Raw genomic sequence first — 19,091 nt, forward strand, 5'->3', positions numbered from 1 at the left:
AAAGAGCCAGATTTAGAGTTTGGCGGATGTCAACTACACATCGCTCAAACTCACTATGCGGTGTAAATAGAGCAGATGACACACCTGTTGCTTGTTGGCAGGTGTTACACATCAGCCTTTTTCCAACCAATCCTTCCTTTCTAAACTTCATGAGGTGTGATATGTGTATCAACCTTAAAAAACAGTAGAGGCATAATTTAAATTTGGCATATGCTACCTCAAATCTTACTTCTGTGGATTTGTGAATGTACATCTCCAGCATTAACACTACCCTAGAGAGCAAAGTTCTGGTTGTTCACAGATGAGCAACAAAAATAACATTTTGTGCACTCAACCTCCAGAGTGATCATGGGAGGCAGTGTTGTAGGACTCTCGTTTGAATGAGACTGCTGGTTTCGGGGAGGCAGCAGCACCGCTAGTGAGTGACTGAGTCATTCTCACACCAGTTGGCAGCTGCTGGTCCAACCCTACCGGCTTGCTAGCAGCACCGCACCCAACCCAAGAAGGAAAGGTGAATTGTGGCAACCTATTGCATGACACTCTAATGACCTCTCAGGGAAGTTGTGGTGAACAGATCTCACCCCTTTCTCTCGTTAGCAAACACACACGGACAATAAATAGATGCAATGTGGTTTTCAATATATTTATTGAAAAGACTGCAATCTACGATAAAATATAAGCTGCAATTATTATGAAAATTAGTCAAAACAAAATTAGGACTGTGTCAGTTAATCAGAAAACAATGACAATCCCACCATATTGCAATGAACATGTATTTAGAATTCCTACCTAAAGCCTAGAATCTAGCTTCTAGCGAGAACACAGCGGTAATAGCCCAATCTGTCCATACTCAGTTTGGAGAGAGGAGCACCCACCCCAATACCTTAGAAAGGAGGTCTGCCCTTTGACTCATTAGCTGGCTTGCAGAGACAAGGCCGATGTCTTACTGAAAATGGCATGAAGCATAGATGGAAATCCTGGTCAGAAGGACCCCTCTCAACTCCCACTTGGCCTACAAAGTGTTTTACAGAAAAGCATGTTTGTGTTCTGCTAAATAGGCCTGATGTGGGCAAGTGCCTAAGTGTTAGATTGAGTGTTTGCTCTTGTGGTGGCAATGCCAACATTATGTTGTGTTGGTCTCGTACTATTCCTTTTCATACTTGGTTAGGAACATGATGAGAAATGTTGTGCACGATAATAATAACAATGCTCTCGCAGAATAGCAGCTGATTAGGAAAAATAAAATATCCCCACTCAAAAACAAGCTATTCTAAAATGAATGAAATAGATAAATAAAAATAGAGCACATTATCTAGGTAAAAGTGCACAGGCCGCAGGCCTAAGCTAAGCCACAATTAATGTGCCGAAGCAAGGTACTAAAATGAACCCAAACAGCAGATTGTACCTGAGAGTAGTTGGGAAGAGCTCCACTGTGTACAAGTAGGTGCAGACAATGGAAGCACCCAGGATTCCTTTGCCAAAAGCGATCAGCAACATTGATACTATAGACAAACCTATTAAGGACAAAATAGGTAATGTTGAGGAAGGAACTTGTTTAGACTTTCACAAATGCATAAAACAATCCACAACTTTTTTTTAAAGTACAAAGCACCCAAGATGACATCACACTATAGGCTGTCAATATTGCAATTACTTCACAGTTGGTGCTGCCTTCAACATAGTGACATCATACCATGAGCTGACCTCACTGTACTGATATCACAACAAGAGCTGTTCCTAGTACAGTCATATTGTGATCTGTCCTCACAACTTTGCTCTACCTCTCACCCTACATGAATGAGAGAATGCAGATGCCCTTTTCTCATCTCAATAGGGTTTCATTCACTTACCCACTTTTCCACCTCAAGTGCATCTGTCTCCATATCCTTATGTTGCAGACACTTCCTTTGTCTTAATCCTTTTATCGTGATATCTACAGCTACAAACACACTTTTGAAAATATAAGAGTGAGCAGGTCATGTTCTGAAAGAGAACTCACATTACAAAGATGATGAATAAAGGCAGGTTAGAGAATTTTGTGCATGGTAAAGAATCAAGCACATCTGCAGCAAGGATGGAAGGTGCAGTAAGACTGTCTGAATGTGCAAAGCACCTTTCCACAGTAATGAAAATGTAAGGCTTTCCAAAAGACTGCACCCGAGAAATGTGAGCTTTAGTTGTTCTTCAAAACCTTGTGTGTTCTTGCCTGTGTTGAGATGTGACAGAGCAGTTATGTTGTAATGGTTTTCCTGGATAAAATCTGTGTGTAGACAGAGGATTCCGTCTAAGGTAGCCAACCTCCTGGTACCATGTCATGGGCACCTTGCTTGTGCACCAACACTTTGCATGCTCGCAGAAAGAGTTTCCATATGCTGAACCATCAGAAAAGGTTTGTTTGGGGGGACTGAATTGCCAATTGCATTTTCAGAGTTTCATTCTGTAATGCCCATCTCTAAATTAGGCTTCTATTTTCTTCTAAAGATATAACTTTGACCAAACATTGTATTTATTGAGTTTGGTTACAATTTCATACAGAATCAAGGGTTTGAATCCCTCTAAAACCTTTAGATGTTATCTTCAACTGTTCACTATCATTACCCTTGGAGAGTCAAAGTTCCACAGGGAGTAACTTGATTATCCAATTGAAAAGAAATTGTGTCATGCCTTAGGGCATGCATGGTAAACAACAGTCCCCACTTCACCAGGTTCTGCAGAAGAAGCCTTTTAATCTTCTTCTGCCTTTATTTAAAAACAGGTTCAGCTACAGAGGAGAGTATTATAAACAAACATGGGCAGGACCTCAAACAAGGTGAGCAATTCACTAAGGGGAGCATGCTAAACCAACCCAGAAAACCACACGTGGTCCAGTAGAAGTCTGACTAGCCATTAGCTCATCTAGCTCATGCAGTGGTTTAAGATAGTTATCTGGTGTATATTACATGAAACACTATAGTGGTGCAACTGACATTTGCACCTCTTTTCCAGCCATGTGCAGTTTGGCATCACAGAACTGGCTGCAGATGTTTGGCCGGCTCTTGTATGGTTGGATGGTTGCACATAATGCACCCACATGATCCCCAGCAGACATTACCTCATTTGCATGGGGGTGTGATCCCATGCAAATGCAGGCTTAGGGGCAAGCAAGCAGCAGGAAGCCACAGGAGGCATACCACAGCATGGAAACCGCTGTCACCGCAGCAACGGATGACATTTGGACATTCATGGACAAACAGGAAACTGCAGCACTTATATTACTCGACCTCGCCACAGCCTTCGACAACGTCCCCTACAGCACCCTCATCACAAGACTCCACAACTCAGGTCCACATGGGCACATCCTCAGATGGCTAGCCTCTTTTCTCTCCGACAGAACACAGCATGTCAGGCTCCTGCCCTACACTTCCAAACCCAAGAACCTCATCTGTGGAGACCCTCAGGGATCATCGCTGAGCCCTACCCTCTTCAACATCTACATTTGCCACTTGCCCATGTCATAAGATCCCATGAAATCAACATTGCCCCCTAGGTAGATAGCACCCAGCTCATCATCTTCCTCACAGACAACAACCACACCACCAGTACCAACTTCACCACCTGCATGTCAAACGTAGCAAACTGGATGAAACAGAAATGCCTTAAACTGATCACAGATAAAACAGAGGTCCTAGTCTTTGGTAACAAGAGCTCTCCATAGGACTCCTCTTGGTGGCCAACAGACTTGGGGCCCACCCTCACTGACCAGGCCACAAACCTCAGCATCATCTTGGATGACAGACTCGCAATGACCAAACAAGTAAACACCCTCCCCTCCTCCTGCTTCTTCATTCTACATATGCTCCACAAAATATTCTGATATCTTCCTATTAACACCAGACCCACAGTCACCCAGGCCCTCATCATTATCAGACTGGATAATGATAATGCACTCTATGCCGGCATTATGAATAAACTCATACAAAAACTCCAGAATGCCACACTCATCCTCAACATACACCACAGTGCACACAGCATGCCCCACCTCAGAGAGCTACACTGGCTACCACTCCAGGAGTGATGCCAATTCAAACTGTTCACCCACTCATACAACATTGGACCTGCCTACCTCAACCATTGCCTGAACTTCTATCAACCCACTACACAACTGCACTCAGCCAGACTCTACCGCGTGCAAATACCCTGTATCATCAGGAGGCAATCAGGAGGACTCTCCTTTTCCTACATTGCCACCAGATCCTGTAACAACCTCCAAACCACATCAGGACCTCCCCATCTCTACTCAGGTTCCATAACAAGCTGAAGACCTCGCTATTCAACTAGGAGATAGATAGGCCAACTCATCTGGTCCAACACTATACAAATCCTCAATACATAACTGATTGTGTGCCACATAGGAGGTCAATCAGGGAGTCCGGAGGCCACACTTAGGAGAAAGACAAACGCAAAAAGAACAAGTGGTGGATGGAATGCTGGGCAATGTCAAACATTTACCCCCAGTACAGAGATCTGGGCCTAAATACATTGCTTTTTTGCTACCCATGCAATTTCAGTTTGGACCCAGCCATATGCAAATCAGTCTTGACCCTGTTCCCCTTGAGAACAGTCCAGCCCGAATTGGCAGGCCAGATCCTCCCTGGACTCGAAATAACCATCCTTGGACCGGTTTCGGGGTATCATCCCATATGAGCTGCCATTGATCTGGCATTACCAATGTGATATCACACTTCAGTGAATCATATAGGCGGCTGCTAGAAGTGTTGTTCATTTATATCACAAGCTGCAGCTATATCACATTATAATTCGACTTTGCTTCTTTGACATCACACCAGTGTAGTGGTGCAATGCAGTGGGCCATCCCTTCTGCAGGGACACAACACAGACCAACACTCGCTATTCTGACATTCCACTGAACTTTTCAGTTGGTGCTGTGACCTATCAGAAGGAGATTTTCATTTATTATTATTGTGTCATCTAATTGGAAACTACCTGTACTGCAATGACATCACACTGGATCTACTCTGAGTTCACAGTGTGAGCTAATTTTACTAAAGTGACACAACTCTAGACTACACTTCCTCCTACAGTGATATCACAATAGGTACTGACAGCACCTTTTGATATACTGGGAATTTAAAAGAAAAAGCCAAGCAAGAGAACTTGTTTCCACCATCCATCTGCACAGGAAGTGACATCACTGGATTTCCCATCATCCATCTGCACAGGAAGTGATATCACTACTCTCACCTCCCGAGGTCTACTTAATGGTGGCCACAGCACGGATGCATAGTGGACGCACCTGCTGGAATGTCAAAGGCATGTGAGGGACAAGCCTGTCTGACCGTCTGCACCTGAGTAATGCCCAGCACCAGAAACCCTTGCCCTTTCCTGCCTCTACCCTCGTCAGCCCCTCCATGCTTTCAACTCCAGCTGCATTTCCCCAAGCTGCTGCCTTGCTGCACCATAAACACAGAGGAAGCATTCTTCTGTCCTTTCTGTAACTTTTCACACAGTTATCTATACCCAACACTCACCACACTCACATCAAGAACACCCGATACCCCACTCTCTCACACTCACGCAGTCCTGCCACCACCCACACAACACTGCATTCACAAGCATGCTCCTCAACACACGCTCATTCACCAAGCATGCAGCTGAGATCTGGAACCTGCAGCACAACATTGCTGTGGAACCATTTTTCGCCACAGAAGCCTGGCTAAATCCTGCATCTGCACCTGGCATCGTCACAGTCATCCCCACTTGCTACAAGATCACCAGGCAGGACAGACTTCACAAGCCCAGAGGCAGAATCACCATCATCCACAAGAAAGCCATCACCTGCACTACGGACATGTCAGCCTCCAACTTTGAACACCTGTTGTTTCAACCTAAATGTCCCAGCCAACTTCACCCTAAGTGGCACTCTCATCTACAGAACACCTGAAGCAAGCACCAACTTTAGCGAACCCGTCACAAACTTTTTTGCACCACTCACACTTGACTCTATCAATTTCATCCTGCTTGGAGACCTAAAATTCCACCTGAAAGACCAGGCCAACTACAACTTACTTATTAAAGATCTTGGAAGCATGGGCTTCACCCAATGGGTAAAGGGACCTTTCCCCATTGCCAGACACCTTCTGGACCCTATTTTAACCATCATAGGCAACATCTGACTCGAAGAGCCCATGCCAATCTCCTGGATAGATAACACCCTCATCAAGTTCAGCATGCCCATCCTGGTTCAATGCACATGCATGACTTACAAGATCTGCAATTTGAAACTGGAGTAGCACCACTGGCAGAGACTGGAACACCACTCTTAATTCTCACTGATCAGTACAATACAATAGCCTCCCCAAAGCAATATTTGGATCATCTCCTGCGCCGACTCCCTCCTCAAGCAAGCAATATTACAAGATCTAGACTTCATGCCAGTGGGTACATGCAGGAAATCAGACTGATGAAACGCCACTGCAAACAACTGGAGCGCATATGGAGAATGAGCAAGGCCAATGCAGACAGGAGCACTTTCAAATACACCTTGAGACATTACCACCAAATGATTTCACCACCAAACGCATCACTCTGGTGGACTGCATCAATGCCAGCACCAACAAAAGCAAAGAAATCTTCCCTATTCTGAATGATTTCACATGATTAGCGGCCACCTCCATCTCGATCACCCCCTCACAGGACCTCTGCAACCATCTCTCACAATTCTTCAGTAACAAAATCGATGCGATTTACAGCAACTTCAAATCACAATGGGACCCACCAGACCTTGCCAAAGGCCTCCCAATCTGATCCAAACTTCCAATGCTAACCAGATGGCCCATCATCACCCTAGTAGAAACCACTACTACCATGAAGTTCATCCACTTGGGCCACATCAAACCCCTGCTCCCACCACGCTTACTCCAGAGGATTTCAACTCATCAGAACCACGCTCACACCCATTCAGAATGCCCCCACCAGTCCTGCCACCTTCCCAGATGCTTGGAAACATGCAAATGTCCTCCCATTGCTAAAGAAACCTTCTGTGGACCCTTCAATGCTTACCAACTACAGACTGATCTTCCTGCTACCATTCCCAGACAAGGTTTTAGAAAAAGTAATCAAAAGACGTCTCACTGAATACCTCAATGACCACCAACTACTTGCCACCACTCAGTCTAGTTTCAGAACCAACCACAGCATGGAAACATTACCACCACGGATGACATCCACATTGCTCTGGAAGGAGGAGACATGGTGGCCCTTATCCTCCTGGACCTCTTCACAGCATTTTACACAGTCTCCCACCTCATCCTCTTCATGACATCAGGATCCAAGGACATGTACTCCAATAGATCTGCTCCTTCCTGACAGGAAGAACCCAGTCAGTGAGCATGGCATGATACCACATTGGACTGATCTGTGGAGTTCCACAAGAATCCTCCCTGAGCTCAACCCTTTTCAACATACACATGATCCCTGCAGCCAGCATTGTCTGCTTTCATGACATCAATGTCCTCTGCTATACCGACGACACACAATTCTTCTCTACCTCATGGACAAGATGCCCAGTACCCAGATCAAGTTCAGCGCCTGCATGACGAAAATGGTCTGCTGGATGAAGACCAACTGTTTGAAGTTGAACACCAACAAGATCAAAATCATGATCTTCAGGAAGAGCACTTCACCTCAGGACTCCACCTGGTGGCCAACAAAGCTAGGACAAACATCCACCCCCATCTTCGAAACCAAGAACCTCAGGACCGTCATCAACTGCAAACTCAACATGACCATCCAAGTTAACGCTTTCACCACATCATGATTCCATACCCTGAAGATGCTGAGGAAGATTTTCAAATGCCTCCCAAATCAGCACCAGAAAACCATCAAGCACACCTGAGTCACAAGGAGGCTGGACTACAGTAACACCCTCTATGCCAGGATCAACAAAAAATTCACCCGAAGGTTGCAGACAATTTCGAACTCAGTGGCCAGAACACTCTGAAACTCCCAATCCACATTCACATCAACTATACCTAAAGGAGCTCCACCGTCTCCCTATACACAAAGAAGCACAATTCAAATTCCTCACCCACACTTTCAAGGCACAACATAGCACTGGGTCAGCATACCTCAACAATTGCACCTGCATTCACAAACTTTCCAGGCACCTCTGCTCATCTACACTCCTACTTGCACACATCCCACGCATACAGAAAACCAGATCCCGTGGTCTGGGCTTCTCCAAGGATACCTCTTGGGTGATAGTGTGCTCTACAAATCTACATAACATAACACAACATAACATAAAACATAACATAACATAACTGGAAATCACCCTGCAGTAAAATCACATTGGGAATGTGTCTTCTTGCAATTACATCACAGTAATATCTACCCACATTGCAGTATCGTTACACCAGGATCTGCTCTTGCTACTGTGACAACACACTGGGAGTTGCCTTTACTGCAGTGACAACATTCCTGCAGAGGAAACAGCTCTTACTGTGATTGCATTAGTGGAGGAAATGCCCAGCATTTTTTCAATCCCTTGTGATAATGGGAGATGTCTTTACTGTTGTGTCAATCCCATGGGGAGTAGCCATTACCACTGGCTTATTCTGCAATTAAAATAAGCACAAAATGTACAATACAAATTCTGGCATATAACAGCAGCTTCCAGTAGATAAATGATGGCCCAGTGACTGTGGAAACCTGGAAAGCCCTTACGTTCAGGTACAGCCAGGCTTGTCAGGACCAGCGTCCCTGCTGCAATGAGACAGAAGGCCTGGGTGCATCTGCGACCCAGGTAGTTCATGCTGACAGTGCTTAGCACCCGTAGTGGAAGTTCCACTGCCCCGAAGATCAGCTGGACCAAGGATATGTCGTCACCAAATTTCTGCAGGTCCATGGCAAGGGCGAAGAAGGCAAAGCTGGTGGAAAACCTATAGTATGGAGTGAAGAATCCGAATTAGTGCCTGTATTACGTATTTTGATTCACATCTTCTGATAAATGATCCCCAACATCCAACAAAGAAACACATTTGAGAACTGCAACCAAAATGTGAGTTTTCATTAAGAAAAAATTATACTAACCCTGTGATTGGCTTAATCAACAATTCCCTAGCTGATAAGTGACTTGATACGCTTGGAGGGCGTTATGCTCTAGAAACTGTGCTGAGAGATAGATGACCTGATCTACAAGGGAAACAAAAAGTTCTTTGCTCGTATCTTAATGATGATGTTTTAAATCTTACCAATGTTTACATCGTACTCAATGACTAAAAACATTTCTCTATACTGGACTGTATACCTCAGAGGCTCACCACCCCTCTGAAACGTTCCAATTATTACATTTTGAACTTGAACTTTTAGGTATGGGGTGGTTAACAGGTCAAGTAATTCTTTCATATTTTAGCAACTGAAAATTAGAATACCTGAGTTAAAGATGACATTTCTCTTAAGGATATATTACAGTTTTTGAAATATGAACATGTATTGTAATTATTTTACTTGAAATGTTAATGGGTATGTATGATGTACATGTTAGGTACAATGCTGTATTCATTATTTTAAAAATATATCTTAACTATACTATGTTAGTTTCTGAATAGCGTTCTTGTAATTGTTAAGTAATTATGGTATTTTATTTTAAAAGTGCTGAGTAAATATTTTATGTTTAGGTGTAGGTTCTACTGTTAGTGTACATTTAATTTTTAATTTTTGGGTTGATGTATTTGTTAGCATATTATCTTATATAATGTTTTTTGTTGTACACTGAGACATGTAGTTCATATTTTAAAAAATTCAAGAATGTAAAGAAAAAATGTATACTGTATAATGTATACTGGGTAAGCCTTTTACAATTTTTGTGATGTCACAGTTCGGCTGTTAGGTGTGTCGATTTGGGTTTGTTAAGCTTGCTTAATCATTTGTAGGTTTAGGGTAGATTTATGTATAGGCTGTTGATTCAACATAACTGAAGCCATGGAAGTTTTCAAGTAGTTGGACTTTGGTAGAAAAAAATATAATGTATTTTTGTGGTATGCTTGGATATTTTAGATCAAAGTTAGGGCGAGACATTAAGCCATGTTCCTTTTGAAGTATCTCAATAAAATTGCACAGCCGAGGGGTGCTAGCTACGTAGTGTAGTTTGGAATCAGTTGTGTTCCTCTTTTGTTTTGTTTTTTAGCTTTTTTGTTAAGGATGCTGTTGAAGACGTTACATCATGCTAAGTGAAACCTGGTTGGCTAATGGCGGGTCCATGCGTCCAAAATAAGTGTCTTTGGAGTATTCAAGGACAGAGCTATTTGTCTACATTAGTTATATAATATGAGAAGTCCAGTAGTAAATCATAGTGTTTATCTGCTTCATTAGCAAGAACAAAGACGAGGGTGATCATATTTTTCTAAATCAAAGGCAAAATGGCTGTTAAACCTGCGCTTAAAGTTGATCTTTGAAGGTGTCTCCAAATTACTGGATTAAAAAGGAAGTAATGCCCTCATAGCTGTGTTTCATATCAGATTTTTGTGATTCTGTGGTTCATGGCAAACCCATTATTACTTTGGTTGGTGCATATTATGTTTTTAATGAATTATAGAAAAAAATCATGGTAGAGGTGTGGCTTTTTGTTTAGGATGAGGCCAGTAAAACAAAATGTAATTGTGGTACTGTCCATGAATTTTGTAAATCTGGTCAAAGAGGGAGGCATGCGATAAGGATCCCATAACTTGAGCAAACAACAGATTGGGTGAAGGTTACCAGATTGTGAATGGCACAGAAGAATAATAATTCTCTTCTCATTTTTAAGAAGAGTTCTTCTTTGGCATATGTCACAGTCAAATGAGGTTGCATTTCACGTTAGGAAAAGGTTTTCAGTGGTGGCATGGCTTGTCTCTGCTTTCCGTTTCCTGGTTATGGCTGTCTTAATGTTAGGGATGGATTGCATTTGACCAACTACTTGAGGTGTGATTTTCGGGGCATACTCTTTCATTATTGTCCCAAAAGCATCTGTAGTGATGGTAGATGCCTCTTTTATCTCTTAGGCTATATTTCTAACTACTCTTTCTGCCACAGATATTGGACGGTAATGCTCATTTTCAATCTTGTCATTTAATGTAGTTGCACTCTACCATGCGCGGTGTTGTGACAAAATATGGGGTTTACCATGTCATAATGCTTTAATTTCAGATGGCATAAGTGATGTACTATAAAAGAGTGTAAGCAGTACATGGAGACGGCGCAAGTTATAGTTAATGTAGTGTGGCAACTGAGTTAACTACACTGCATATGGTGGTGTGCGAATTATAATAACTTAAATGTGATCCGTAAATAATACAGTTAAGGTATGACTGTATTTTTAGAATTCCTAATATCTGTGTAGTTTATGTTTGGTTTATATGGAAAGAATTAAAAAAGTTATAGCAATTTAAAGATGGTGCATATATTACACATTTAAGGTATCAGTGTAATTTTCGATGTTTGTTTACGTACTTAAGTTTAATTGTTGTTTTTTCAATAAATTTCAATGGTTTTTATTTTGAATAAAAACTTATTAAAAATCATGCAGTGTACTACTGTTGTCAAGTGGAGTGTTGTTAAGTGGAATGTTAGAGAGTACAGTGGAGGACAGTGTTGTGGAAGGCAGTGTCATACAGTGGAGTGTGGTAGAGTGTAGAAGAGTGGAGTGGCGAACAGTGGAGTGGTGTATAGATGAGTGGTGTAGAGTGGAATAGCATATACTAGAGTGGCATAAAGTGAAGTTATATGGAGTGGAATAGCATAGAATGGAGTGGCGTAAATTGGAGTGGCGTAAAGTTGAGTGGCAAAGAGTGTAGTGTCGTAGAGTGGAGTAGCATAGAGTTGAATGTCAGAGTAAAATGGTGCACAGTGCAGTGGCGTAGAGTGGAATACTGTATAGTGGAGTGGCAAAAGAGTGGAATAGCGCAGATTGGAATGGAGTAGATTGGAGCCGGGTAGGGTGGAGTGGCATGAAGTTCAGTTGCATACAGTAGATTGGCATAAAGTGGAGTGGAGAAGAGTACAATAGAGTGGAGTTGCATAAAGTGCAATAGTAAACAGTGGATTAGCATAGAGTGGAGTGGCACTGAGTTCAGTGGCATAGAGTGAACTGACCTTTAGTAGAATAAAGTGGTGTAGAGCCAAGTGCTGCACAGTGGAATAGCATACAGTGTAGTGGAGTAGATCTGAGTAGCCTAGTGACATATAGCAGAGTGGCATAGAGGTGAGTAACATAGAGTAGAATGGTGTAGAACAGAGTGGCATACAGTGGAATAGCGTACAGTTGAGTGGTGTAGAGTGGAGTAGCTTACATTGGATTGGCATACAGTTGAGTGGCATACAGAGGATTGGCGTAGAGTAGATTGGCATAGAGTGGAGGGATGTACAGTGGAACAGCACTGAGTGAAGTGGGGTGACGTAAAGTGGAGTAGCATAGAGTGGAATGCCATAGAGTGGAATGGCACACAGTGCAGTGGTGCAGTGGTGTAGAGTGGAATACCATATAGTGGAGTGGCATGCAGTGGTATAGAGTGGAATGGAGTACAGGGCAATAGCATTGAGTGGAATGGCATTGATTGGAGTTGGGGAGATTGGAGTGGCATAGAGTTCAGTGCCGTATAGTAGATTGCCATAAAGTGGAGAGATGAAGAGTACAATAGGGTAGAGTGGATGGGCGCCGAGTTCAGTGGAGTAAAGTGGAGAGGTGAATAGTAGAAGAGCGTAGAGTAGTGGGGCAAAAAGTGGTGCAGAGTCAAATGACATGCAGTGGAATATCATAGGGTGGAGTGGAGTAGAGCTTAGTGGCCTATAGTGGAGTGACAAACAGTAGAGTGGCATAGAGTTGAGTGGTGTAGAGTGGAATAGTGCAGAATGGAGCAGCATATAGTGGAGTGGCATACAGTGGAGGGGTAGAGAATAGAGTGCAATAGAATGGAGTTGCATCCACCAGAATAGCATAGAGTGGAGTAGCGTAGAGTGCAGTGGTGTAGAATGTAAAGGGTTGGACTGCAGAGGAGTATAGTAGGATAGAGTCAAGTGTGGTACAGTGGATTAGCGAAGAGTGGGGTGCACTGGCATACAGTGGAAGGGTGGACAGTAAAGTGGCATAGACTGGAGTGGCGTACAGTGGAATATCATAGACTGGAGTGGCATAGATTGGAGTGGCGTATAGCGGAGTGGTTTAGAGTGGAGTGGCATAAACTGGAGTGGCACAGAGTGGAATAGCATTGGGTAGAGTGGCACAGAGTGCAGTGGTGTTGAGTGGAATGGCAAGGAGTGGAGTGGAGTACAGTGGAGAGGCATGGAGTGGAGTCACATACACTGGAAAAGTGAAGTGTGGAGTGGCATAGAGGGGAGTGGAGTACAGTGGAAAAACATACAGTATTGTGGTGTACAGGGAGTGGCGTAGAATGGAGTGGTGTCAAGAGGAGTAGAGTGGAATAGCATGGAGTGGCATAGGCTGAAGTTGCATACAATGGAGTTGAATAGAATGGAGTGATATGGAGTGGAGTAGTGTGGAGTGGAGTGGCATAGAGTGGAACAGCGAAGAGTGAAGGGGCACTGAGTGGTATACAGCCGAGAGGCATAGAGCAGAATAACATAGCATGAAGTGGCAAACAACGTAACTGTGAAGAGTGGAGTGACAGAGCTGAGTGGTGCAATGTGGAGTAGAGTACATTGGAACAGCATAGAACAGAGTGGCGTAGAGTGTAGTAGTCATAGAGTGGAGCTGCATGTGGTGTAGTAAAATGTAGTTTAGACATATTGGTGGTCATTCCAACATTGGCGGTAAAAGGCTCTTACCGCCGTGCAGAAGACCGCCAGAACACCGCCGCGGCCGCGGTAAACCGCCACGGTCATTCTGACCCACAACAGGCAAACCGCCAAAATACAGACATCCACAAAAGTCCGCCACACCAAAGGGCAGCGAGAAACTGGCGATGACCAAACCTCCACCGTCATGGCAACAGAAATACGCCCACACTATCACGACACACGAATCCACGCGGTGGTCTTTCAACCGCGGTATTCCATTGGCGGTACACACCGCTGCGCTCAAAATACACACACATTTACAAAACACAGCCACATTGGATAATTCGAAATACACACACCTGATACACATACAAACAATACTCCCACACACCCAACACAATATAAAACACACACCCACATCACCCACAAACCCCTACTCCTAGAGATTCGTGAACATGCACAGAGATAAGAGACCCGAGCACCCAGAAGCGCAATTCACTGTCACCCAGCAATTCTACCACGCACTTCTAAATACACACCAATACACATCACCACACTTAGCACCACACAATCCACCCCACACATCACCCAAACCACCCCATGGCACCGCAAAGACACCCCAGGTTTTCTGACACTGAACTCAGGGTCATGGTGGAGGAAATTGTACGGGTAGAGCCACAGCTCTTCGGGACACAGGTGCAGCACACCACCATTGCCAGGAACATGGAGCTATGGAGCAGAATAGTGGACAGGGTCAACGCTGTGGGACAGCACCCAAGAAATCGGGATGACATCAGGAAGCGGTGGAACGACCTACGGGGGAAGGTGCGTTCCATGGTATCCAGGCACAACATCGCGGTGCAGCGGACTGGCGGCAGACCCCCACCTCCTCCCCCAGAATTTACAACATGGGAGGAGCAGGTCTTGGCGATCCTGCATTCTGAGGGCCTCGCAGGAGTAGGCGGAGGAATGGACTCTGGTAAGTCATATCTTAACTTCTTCATCCCCCCAACCCCACCAGCGTGCCAACTCATACCCCCACCCTCACCCCCACCCCCATCACACCTACTCCTTGCAAATGTCTCACCCTCACAACCCACCCATCCCAACACCAAGCCCTGCATGCGACCACAAAGCATGGACACCCATCACCTAAGCATGCCCACTGCACATACCCATCCCCCCCCAAACCACCGTCACAAAAGCCCCCACACAGGAATGCAAGCACAGGGGTACACGGGCACCCACCCATTGCACGCTATGGCACACACAGAAGCTATAATCATACTTTTATACCCCTGCAGGACCCGAACGCCACGTCACCGCGCAGGAGGGTCCACAAATGTCCACTCCACCCCCAGAAGAGGCCCACAGTGATGACAGCACCTCTGACTCCCTGGATCTAGATGACCAGCCCGGCCCATCGGGGACCTCTGGACAGTCGGTTCCCCTCAGACAGCCACAGGCCACAGCAGACCTTCCCCCATCTGGGAACACCAGCACAGCACCCACACAGCGGGCCCATATCTCTGTCCCCATGCACGTCAATCAGCGGTGTGTCCACCACTACAGGGCACCCAGGTTAACCCACTACCCCAACAACAACAGGGACCTGGGGGCAGTGGTAGTGGGCACACGGTCCAGGGGACAGAGGCACAGGGAAACAGGGGAACTGGGAGGGCTGCTGTGCGACAGGGGGGGGACAGGCCCAGGGAACCCACTCTACACGAGGCCCTCTCCTCCATCATGGGAGCATACCACCACTCCCAGGAGACGATGGCGACGGTCCTGGACAGGTTTCAGGAGATCCAGCTTCTGCAGGAGCAACAGTATATGGGGTTCAGGGAAGAACTAAGAAACATCAGTACCGCCATGGGCGCCATCATCGTGGCTCTGAATGAGGTAGTCACCACATTGCGGGACACTGTTGCACCACAAAGGGCCCCTGACACTAGCATGGACCAAGAACTGCCTACCACGTTCGCCGGCACTAGTAGACAGGAGGCCCCGACACAAGACCAACAGGCCACCAGAATCCCACCCCCTGCAGAAGGAGAACCACCCCTCAAGCGGGCCCTGAGATCCAGCAAGAAGACAGAGTAAGATGCCAAGACCCCCGCCAGCAAAGGATACCTCCCTGATTGTCATCCCACTGTCCCACATAGATACCCTGTCCAACCTTACACTGCCCCTGCTCCACTTTCCACAGGCATCTGGACAATGCATCTGTGATACTGATAGTCTGGACTCTGCCATGGACAATCCTCCACCATCACACCTCAACGATTTGCAACCACTCACCAATTTAGAGCACTGTAATAAACACACTTATTGCATAAAACAATCTGGAGTCTGGCTGTGATTATGTACAAATGTATTAGACATTACCGTGCCAAATGGCATATTCACATTGTGATGCCAACATACCAATGTCACACAGCTGTAGTCCATGGGGAAATAAAGCAGATGTCATGCAGTGGGGCCCAGATCTCTGAAATCGGAAGGGAAAGTCACAACTCAGTTACCATACACTGGGGGAAAAGGACAGACAGTAGAGAGGTAGCAGGGGTTAAGTATATGTAATATGCCGGTGTGGATTCCTACCTGTGTGTCATTGAAAATACTGCTGTATTACAGTGTTCCTGTTCTCTATGTCGTCCTCTTCGCCTTCCTCCTCTTCATTCTCCACAGGCTCCACAGCTGCTACAACACCACAATCTGGACCATCCTCCTGCAGAAAAGGCACCTGGCGTCGCAAAGCCAGGTTGTGAAGCATACAGCAGGCCACGATGATCTGGCACACCTTCTTTGGTGAGTACATTAGGGATCCACCAGTCATATGGAGGCACCTAAACCTGACCTTCAGGAGGCCGAAGGTCCGCTCGATCACCCTCCTAGTTCTCCCATGGGCCTCATTGTACCGTTCCTCTGCCCTTGTCCTGGGATTCCTCACTGGGGTCAGTAGCCATGACAGGTTGGGGTAACCAGAGTCTCCTAATAGCCACACAAGGTGCCTCTGGAGTTGACCCATCACGTAAGGGATGCTGCTATTCTGCATGATGTACGCGTCATGCACTGATCCAGGGAACTTGGCATTAACATGGGAGATGTACTGGTCAGCCAAACACACCATCTGGACATTCATGGAATGATAACTCTTCCTGTTCCTGTACACCTGTTCACTCCTGTTGGGGGGGACCAAAGCAACATGTGTCCCATCAATGGCACCAATGATGTTGCGTATATGTCCAAGGGCATAGAAATCAGCCTTTACTGTAGCCAAATTCCCCACCTCAGGGAAGACGATGTAGCTCGGCATGTGTTTGAGCAGGGCAGACAACACTCTGGACAACACCTTGGAAAACATGGGCTGGGACATCCCTGATGATATGGCCACTGTTGTTTGAAATGACCCACTTGCTTGGAAATGGAGTATTGACAGCACCTGCACTAGAGGGGGGATCCCTGTGGGTTGGCGGATTGGTGACATCAGGTCTGGCTCCAACTGGGTACATAGTTCCTGTATAGTGGCTCGGTCAAGCCTGTATGTCAGTATGACATGTCTTTCCTCCATTGTCGACAGGTCCACCAGCGGTCGGTACACAGGAAGATTTCTCCATCTCCTCGCATGTGCCAGCGGACAGTGCCTATGAAGGACAACAGCGAGCACAGAGTCAATCAACCCACAGGTACGTAACCACAGCTTGCACATAACACGATTCCCAATGCATTGAATGGCTTGTATGAGTGTCGATGCAAGGCCTAGGTATGTGTGACGCAGTAGAAAATAAGGCATGTGGGCCCTTGAAATGGCAGCTGCCTGACCTGTGAAGTGCGACAATGGGATGTGAGGTCAATGCGCTGGCGTGGGACACCGTGGCGGTAGGCGGTCGAAGACCGCGGCGCAAAGCTGCATTGGTTAACATTGAACCCTATGGGTCTCAGGAGCCAATGACGATGTGCGCCGGCGGTCGCGGTACGCACCGCTGCGGTACGCACCGCCGCGGGCGTGACCGCCATTTTCTATCTGCTTAATCACTCGATACCTGATCTTCCACAGGAGAGGACCTACACTGCAAGTGCTGCTGTGACCACGGTCTAGAAGAGACAATGGCTCATGTGACTGGGGAAAGGGCCCCTGCCTTCACTGCTCAGGAGTTGGAGAAACTCGTGGATGGGGTCCTCCCCCAGTATGCGCTACTCTACGGTCCTCCAGACCAACAGGTAAGTACACTGGGACCATGCTTTGTGGCCAATGCCTGTGTTGAGTCGGGTGGATGAAAGATGGTGGGGAGGGGAGCGATTAAGGCATGCATCAAACGACAGATGAGAGCATGTGATACATGGCAAGGGTGGGGATGGGGGGCCACTCACATCGAGCATGCAGAAGATGATGATTATTCTTCTCTCCCTGTACATGTCACATAGGTCAGCGCCCACCAGAAAATCAGTATTTGGCGTGCCATCGCCAAGGACGTCCGGACCCTGGGGGTCCACCAGACACGGGGCACCCACTGCAGGAAGAGATGGGAGGACATCCGACGCTGGATCAGGAAGACGGCGGAGGCTCAGCTGGGGATGGCCTCCCAACGTGGGAGGGGTGCCAGTTGTACTTTGACGCCCCTGATGTCCCGGATCCTGGCGGTGGCCTACCCTGAGTTGGATGGGCGCGTGAGGACATCACAGCAGACACAAGGGGGTGAGTACACTCAAATCCTGGTAACTTTGCGCACAGTGGAGGTGTCTGGGTGGGGGTGGAGGGCTGTGGGTATCCCTAGGCCAGGGCGATATCTGTAGGCTAGGCCCCTCCGTAAGGCATGGCCCTGTGCCCCCGCCCCCCACCTCTGTAGGGTGCCAAGTACAGCTATTCATTTCCCTGTGTCATGTATGTGAGCAGAGGTCGCCCATAGGCTTGTAGGCCATGTCCCACGGATTGCGTAGTCGACCCCAAGTGCGCGGCGTAGTGCAGGGGGCTTCTGTGTCTGTCCTGTCCGCCAACGGTGTCGCCAATGCATGCACTCAACATTTTTTTATTTTTCCCCACCCCCCTTTTTTGTTGTCTTCCTGTTCATTTGTGCATTAGCATCATCAGGCGGAGGAGAAGTGGCATCGGAGCACGAGGGAGCTGCATCTCACATGGCCATGGCGGGCCATGCAACTGACTCGGATTTCACCAGTGAGACGGAGGGCGAGGGGAGCTCCACAGCGGGGACTCGTGCGGATGTCAGTGACAGCGACTCGTCCTCTGAAGGGAGCTCCCTTGTGGTGGTGGCAACATCCGTGCCCCCGCTACAACAGGTACAGCCGCCACCCAGCGCACC

At 46.5% G+C, this 19,091-nt stretch overlaps 1 protein-coding gene across 1 annotated transcript in view; it reads right to left on the minus strand.

Moving 5' to 3' along the window:
• The window catches only part of LOC138259732 (solute carrier family 22 member 6-like), a 457,910-nt gene that overhangs the window by 190,487 nt on the left and 248,332 nt on the right, over nucleotides 1-19,091 (minus strand). The window contains exons 2-3 of the mRNA XM_069207625.1: nucleotides 8,725-8,939; nucleotides 1,406-1,514 (exon numbers count right to left, since the gene is read on the minus strand). Of these exons, the coding sequence (XP_069063726.1) occupies nucleotides 1,406-1,514; nucleotides 8,725-8,939 (324 nt within the window). The remainder of the gene's footprint in view (nucleotides 1-1,405; nucleotides 1,515-8,724; nucleotides 8,940-19,091) is intronic.

This window comes from Pleurodeles waltl, chromosome 9 (assembly GCF_031143425.1).
Source record: "Pleurodeles waltl isolate 20211129_DDA chromosome 9, aPleWal1.hap1.20221129, whole genome shotgun sequence".
NCBI classification, from domain to species: Eukaryota; Metazoa; Chordata; class Amphibia; order Caudata; family Salamandridae; genus Pleurodeles; species Pleurodeles waltl.